This window comes from Triticum dicoccoides, chromosome 3A, assembly GCF_002162155.2.
Source record: "Triticum dicoccoides isolate Atlit2015 ecotype Zavitan chromosome 3A, WEW_v2.0, whole genome shotgun sequence".
NCBI lineage: Eukaryota > Viridiplantae > Streptophyta > Magnoliopsida > Poales > Poaceae > Triticum > Triticum dicoccoides.
Window position 1 is genome coordinate 614,404,557 of NC_041384.1, and position 7,554 is coordinate 614,412,110.

A 7,554-nucleotide genomic window follows, 5' to 3' on the forward strand; every position below is an offset into this window, starting at 1 on the left:
GATGGATCCTTATGCAGTCAAGCGGTGATTAGGGGGAGTGTTAAGAATAATAACCCATGCTGTTATTAGGGGATAATCCCCGCTCTTTTCCACTCGTGCGGTTCCGCAATACTAGCAACCGTCATGTCGGTTACAGCCTGGAGAGACGCCTCCAGCGAACCGTCGCCTCCCTTGGAGGCAACCGTTCCATTGTATATAAGCTTCAATCATCAATAAAGAATACACAGTTGATTCATTTTGTTGTCTCTCTCGAATGTCTCTCGATTACACATCAACACTGAGTTTGGTGATTTCAGCGCTAAATTTATTCACCTTGACTAGTCAATCCGGCAACAAACAGAGAGGGAAAAGAAGAGGACGGTGACCAAGTACAGTGCTATGTACTTTTATTATTGCCATACACACCATCATCGTTTCAACAATACTTCGAAAAACTGGTGTTATCATTGCTTCCAAACAGGTACTCCCTCTGATCCAAATAAGTGTGGCAATTTTCAATTCAGGTTAGTTCAACCTTAGTCCCAAATTACGACACTTATTATGTATCATATAGTTTTTCAAGATACTTTGGTATTCTTGGAATACTTAAGAATACTTTGGAACCAAACAGACCAAAATGTATTTGCATAGCTAGCCTTAGCTCTAATCAAGGTGGAGTAACAATCAACTTGCAGTGTTAAAAGACGCCAATAAGGTGCATAGCATAGAAAAATTCTGACAACACATTCGGGCGTTGCATATACTAGCTATAACACTAAACAATGACAATGACATCTACAACATTGCAAATCTAAACATTGGATAATTACGGTAGCATCACATTCATAGCTTGGCACCGGCTACAGGGCCCCCCAACATTTAACTTGACTGCAGGGGGAACTCTCTCCAGGATGTATCTTTTGATGGCACCAACTGCTTTATGTGCTTCCAAGATCAGCTCGGCTTCTGATCCAGCATTTACCGGATTTTGAGGGACCACACCTAACAGAATCACTAATCGCCCCCGTACCGGCACCAAATATACAGTCCAGTGTGAGGCTCTCAAGTGATGTTGCATTCTTGAGAATATCACATGTTAGCTCCACCAAGCTCTTTGCAGAGCAAAAGCCAATGATCTGCACCTTCTTGAGCCTCTCATGCTCGTGTTGAAGAATCTGCCTCAAAAATAAGGAGGGATCTCCAAAAACCGACTCATGCTGCATATCACTCTGATCTACCTGCATAGCATCAAATATTATTGCCAATCAAATTAAATGTCTCCGCAGCAGATACTTAGACACATTTGAAGCGTGAACAGTAAACTCACACTTAAGGTGAAACTCTCCAGGACAGGACAAGCATCCAGAAACGAAGCCAAGGATAAATAATCATAGGTCGGGGTAACAGCATCATCATCATCCTCACCAAGGTGAATATTCAAGTGCTTTATGTCAAGGAATTTGTCAGCTACCATTGGGGTATTAACCGTCTGCACAAAGATATCTCGAATTAATCACATTCCTTCTTACAATTCATAAACACTGGAATATAATAATTGAAGCTTCAGAGTATACCTCAGAAGACGAGTATATAGCAAGAGTCTGAAGATGTGGCGCAATAGAAGGTAGCTTAGTGATAGCATAACTTACAGCATTGGGCTTATATGAATACCCCACCTTCAAGTGTTTGACCTTTGATGATTCTCTAAGCACGAGTTGTACTGGTTCACCAAAGAAGTCTAAAGTGGTGAGGTTTGGAGCTGTGCTCTCTATCACTCGCAGCATATTGCACTCTGACACAGTCAAACAACTAAGCCGCTGCAGCCAGAATGGTATCGTCAAGCAGATTAGCTCCATGCAACACCAGACTTGCAACTCCTCCAAAGCAAAACAATTGGAAATAAGATGCCCCAACTCATCCCCCGTGATACAAACTCCATAGAGACGCAGCTTTGTCAGGCTTCTCAAGCAATCAAATCCAACCATGGGATGGAAGGCACAATTGGTGAGGTCAAGATAACAAATTGAGTTTCCACGCCCATCAAGTAAAATTGAGCACGGGAAGTTGTACTCTTCCCTATATCGCCAAGGCAGAAAAAGGGTGATTTTTTCAATCCCTGGCGTGACAGCTTTCTGGAGCCAACTATTTAGATGACATGTGTTGACATTGTTACAATCATCAAATACAAACTCAAGTATCTTCACACCGGTGTCTGAGTGATTTTTCAGAATTTGATTAACTCTGCTAGTGAAATCCCTTGCTTCCGTCCGTTTCAAGCCTAGTGTTTCCTCAGTGAAGATAAGCTTGGGGTGGCATCTCCAAGAACGTAGAAATGTGCGAGAGACACAGGCAGAGTGGGCAGAATCACACAATGGCATTAGGGAATGTACAAGGCACCAGATATCCTGCACAGGCATGGAAAAATAGTTGATCACTGGGATTGTAAAGGCAAACATTTTTTTTACAAAAAATTAAGGAACCCAGTCAAGGAATGGTGCTTTGTGCGATAGCTTGGAACAAATAAACCCAGTAGCAAAAAGACAGAAATAACGTTGACATGCAAAGCAATCATAAATATATTTCTCTCAAACACGCAGGAGGGCTGTGTAACACTTCATTAAGAAAGAAATATGTAGAAGGCTGAAGATAGAAACTTCCTCAACCCAAACACACCTCTAAGGAACAAGCTAAGAACTCACACCACAGGAAACAAAACTACCAAACTAAGACAAAGGACGAGCCTAATTGTCCAAGGTAAGCGGCCCACATAAAAGCTGCCGAAGTGCCAAATGTCTGGCTGAACACTAGAGGGTGCATTCACTAGCAACTGTCAGCAACCCATGAAAACATTTTGCCTAGCGTCACTGCAAACGCAATTGTTCCGATGCTTCCATATGTCCCACGCTACCAAGATAATGAGGCAGTTAAGCCCTTTTCGGAATTCTTTGGGAACTTGATTGAGAACTTGGCACCACCAGCTTGAGAACCAGCCAGTGGTGGGTTGTGGAGCAACAGCAATTAGGCCTAGTCTTTGCAAAATACAAGACCAGACCTGCAGGGCAAAGGCACACCGCACAAGGATGTGCTGAGTTGACTCCTCAACTCGGTCACACAAGGGGGAGAACATATCAGGTGCACCGAGCCAATTTATGCACCCAATGCACCGGTGAATTTAGGACCCTTAGATGAAAAAATAATGGGCCAGATTTTGGTCAAAAGAAGGACTATACCTCTTTTGCAGAGACAACCTTGCACTTTCTACAAACTAACCCGCACTCCACAGCACACACTTCCCATCAAAAAATCTGTGTGTTTATTTTTCTGGCCCAAACATAAAATGGTTCATATATTTTGAACCGAATGATCGATTTAAGACCCGTTTTGACTATCATTTTTGTCTTGACAAGATATTCGAAATAAGGTTGATGTTCAATATGTATCCAAAAATTAGTAGTTGCTGGTTTTTTGAAGCTTGACTCGGAACTTGTGAGAAAGATGCAAAACATGTATATGTTGCAGTCAAGTTGAGTTAAAATTTTCAAAAAGTAAAAAAATTATACTCAATATTGATCTTGATTCGAAGATCTCGTCAAAACAAAGATGGCTGTCAAAACGGATCAGAAATCGGACATTTAGTTTAAACTATATGGCATCTTTTTGTTTGAAGTAAACAAATTAAACGCGTAGATTTATTTATAGGAAAGGGAGATGTGTAGTGTGGGTTGATTTTGATAAATAGGACTATTCTGCAATGTTCCAACAATCCAACTACCAGCCTGATCGTATCCTTAAGTTTTTTATCCAATGGCTCATATAGCATGGGTGCATTCGGTGCATGAGTTGGCTCGGTGCACCTGATATGTTCTCACACAAGGGGAAAGCAGCCGGTTGTAGCAACCTCCTTTTGGCCAGGCCGTCCGCCATCCAACATTGATTATTGATGGCAAGCCAAATGAATAGCTTACAGCGCAAATGAGCCCAGGTAATCTGATAGTACCAAAAAGAAAGCCTCATAGGCTGATTTGCAAGAGTACAAGCCAGACCACGTAAATCACCTCAGTAATAAGCAACTGAGAGGTTAATTTCACTGTCAAAGCAACAAAGAAGATAATACTAGAAGATATGTTCACGATTTTATGCGGACAGCACAGGTCAACCAATTTTCCATTATCAATGTTTTATGCCATACCTCGGGTAGATCCGGCCCTGAAGATGTCGGCGTATCATCACCCTGTGACTGATCATCTTGTTGGCAGAGTGAGTCCTTTTTATCTGGCACTGAAGTAACCAATTCATCTGCAGCACATAATACACGGCAGTGAGTGATACAGATGTTAACAGAAGGAAACAACCAACTCGAGCATACAAACACACACGCACAGGCACAACAATTCTGGTTCTCCCTTTTACCCAGTTTTCTGCAAGATAACTAACACGCACTCGCTTAAATTCAAGAAAAAACATAAATATTTTTGCAAAAAATGATGGAGGAGCTCATCAGACAGTGGGATGAAGATCCTTCTCCAACCATTTGTTTCTCCTACCTCCAACTCCAAGGCTTATCTTGGATCGTGTATCAACTAAACAAGGCATTGGCTCCCCTGCTATCTCTGCGTCCACTTGTCAAATCTTGAGTGGGCCGCCTTTGATTCGGCCGGGGATTGAGACCTGACGGCGAGGGTGAGGAGGGCAGCGAGGGGTGTGGAAGCGAGAGCACCGGCTCCACGCACGGGAACGCGGGGTAGACGACAGGGCCAACGGGCAGGCGGACGACCCCCTTGGAGGCGGCGCGGCTCGTGTGCGCGCGACGGGGTAAGAGGAGGGACGGAGGGGATGCGGGCGTGCGCGACGGCGACAGACGACTGGCGAGGCCACGAGCGCTACCGTGAGGCCCGCAGGGAGCAAATCGTCAGCGTCGGCCTCGTCGGCGTGGAGATCCCGGAGCTGTACGAGGAGAGGGGCGCGAGCGGCCTGTCCCACATTGAAGTGGTTAGCAAGCGACTGGCTTCATGCCGTATCTCTGTCCCTGAATTCTGATTCTTCCCTTCCAATTTCTTCCCAGATTTGATCCCCTTTCTTTCTTCTCCACTTCTATCCCCTCGCGCTTAATCTGTTCGTCTCTATCGTCTATTTTCCAGTCTCCCACACGACTTCTTGATTCCTCAATTTGAGGATAACTCTCCTTCGCTACCTTGTGTTGCCGCCGCTTTTCTCATCGCCGGTGATTTCGGCCGTTGTGTTCGGTTTCATGTTCCCTCCTTCCTCCGCGGATTAGCCTCCTCTCGCGTCTTCTCCCACCCTCCATCCCCTAGATCTTCAGATTGGAATCTTGTAGATCTGTCTTTGTTGGGGCTTTTTCTTGGATTGTTGCGGTAGAAGAAGAGTGCCCGTTGCGCGTTATGAACTGGATGCCAGGTTTCTTCTAGGGTGTCTCAGCTGATTCCTTATTCCATCCAGATCCATCTCTCTTTGTCAACCCTGATCGATTGGGGTCCCGAGTCTGATGGCCATGGGAAAGTTTTCTGCTACGGATGCTGTTATAAGAAGTCGTCCTCCAGGTGCAGGACTGGATCCTGCCATGGCAGATGCTCGTACTGTGCCTCCTTCTCCTGCTGCGGCCTTGAAACTCATCAGTTGGAATTGTCAAGGTAAGGGCAAGAGTCTCCGCGAATCCAACAAAATGGACTATTTAGCTAGATTGATGTACTCCACCGGTGCGCAGGTAACTTTTGTTTCAGAGACTAGGTCCTCTAGGTGCAATTCTGCTCAGCTAAATACTCGTTTTAATACTTCGGCTAGCTTTGTGGTTCCTTCGATTGGTCTTTCCGGTGGACTGTGGTTGCTATGGTCTGATGATGTTTCTCTCTCAGTCAAGTACTCCAATAGCAATCTCATCTTAGCTTTAGCTGTGCATTGTCCCACTAGTGTAGAGTTTGTACTTGTATGTGTTTATGGAGATCCCCACCATCGTCTTACTAATATGATCTGGGAGTTTATTTTCAATTTTGTATGTAATAATCTCGACAAACCAGTAGTTTGTTTAGGAGATTTTAATAATATTATGTATGATACGGAAACTTCCTCTGTTAATGTGTATAAAAATCGTATGCGTGCTTTCAATGGGTATGTTAAACAATGTGGTTTGTTCGACTTGGGCTTTTCTGGCCCTGCTTATATGTGGACAAATAGACGTTTTTCTTCCAAACCTATGTTTGAAAGGCTTGATCGTTGCTTGGCAAATGCTGAATGGTGTGATCTTTTTCCGAACACTAATGTTTTTAACTTGCCTATTATTTTGAGTGATCATGCTCCTATATTGGTCTCCACGGAATCGAAGTTTCGCAGGCCTCGGTTGACTTTTAAGTTTGAAAATTGGTGGGCTCTGGAAGAGGACTTCCACACTGTTGCTAATAATGCTTGGTCCTCTACAGTAAACATGCCCTTCCACATCAAGGCTAATAATCTTGCAGGAACGCTTAAAAAATGGTGCAAGAAAAAGGATTCCCTCCAAAAACAATTACGATCTCTGGAAGAACAGATCAACAACATCCAAGTACAACCCCTTGAGGATCAGGAACATTCTGTTGAGGTTCAGCTTGTAGCTCAATATGAAAGAAACATGTCCAAGCTCAATGAATATTACAGGCAAAGGGCCAAGAAACATTGGGCTACTCGCGGTGACAAGAATACTTCATTTTTTCATAATGCTGTCACTAAGCGTAGGAGACGCAACCGCATTCTTTCCATCAAGGATGCTCAAGACAAAGATCTTTTTGATCCCCAGGACATTGCAAATGAATTTGTAGACTACTTTAAGAACATTTTTCAATCTTTAAGTCCTAATAATTGTAGACCTTTTTTAAGTACTACTCTTCCTCAGGACACACAAGACTTTACTACTTCAATACCAGATAAGCAGAAACTCTGGGAGATTTTAAAAGAAATGAGGATGAATGCATCTCCAGGTCCGGATGGCTTTAATGCGGGCTTTTATAAAACAGCTTGGAGCTGGATTGGTGATGATGTTACTCAACTGGTAAGGAATTTTTACGTTACAGGTGTTCTGCCTCCTCGTCTTAATGAAACTCATATTGCTCTTATCCCCAAAAAGATAGTTTGTAAATTACCTTCAGATTTTAGACCTATAAGCCTGTGTAATGTAGTTTATAAAATTATTGCTAAGTCCTTGGCTAATAGGTTGAAGTCTCATTTGCCAGATTACATCCATCCTTCTCAGCAGGCATTCATTAAAGGTAGACGTATTAGTAACAACATTATAGTAGCGCAAGAAATTGCTCACTCTTTCTCCTTGAAATCCTATAAAGGCAATGACTTCATGCTTAAAATCGATCTTGCAAAAGCTTTTGACAGAATCGAGTGGAATTTCATTTGCTCTGCTCTTGCACGTAAGGGGTTGCATAGCCATTTCATTAATCTTATATATGCTTGCATTTCTTCTCCCTCTTTTTCTGTGATCATAAATGGGCAGCCTTTTGGATGTTTCAAAAGTTCTAGGGGTATACGACAAGGATGTCCTTTGTCTCCATATCTTTTTGTCCTTGCTGTTAATGAGCT

General features: G+C 43.2%; 1 protein-coding gene across 4 annotated transcripts; it reads right to left on the reverse strand.

Annotated features, from left to right (window-relative positions):
• Window positions 1-674: 674 nt before the first annotated feature.
• Window positions 675-5,588, reverse strand: LOC119269594. 4 transcript variants are annotated; one of them, XM_037551453.1, is made up of 5 exons: window positions 5,171-5,588; window positions 4,169-4,275; window positions 1,554-2,384; window positions 1,307-1,468; window positions 675-1,217 (listed from the first exon to the last, which is right to left on the reverse strand). In XM_037551453.1, exons 1-5 carry the CDS (start codon window positions 5,193-5,195, stop codon window positions 918-920), a joined length of 1,425 nt encoding a protein of 474 aa, XP_037407350.1. In that variant the 5' UTR covers window positions 5,196-5,588; the 3' UTR covers window positions 675-917. The 4 variants fall into 4 exon arrangements, with proteins under 4 accessions (XP_037407350.1, XP_037407351.1, XP_037407349.1 ...); XM_037551454.1 differs by lacking the exon at window positions 5,171-5,588 and adding an exon at window positions 4,524-4,944 and having other exon boundaries at window positions 1,671-2,384; XM_037551452.1 differs by lacking the exon at window positions 5,171-5,588 and adding an exon at window positions 4,524-4,943.
• Between the last annotated feature and the right edge of the window lie 1,966 nt (window positions 5,589-7,554).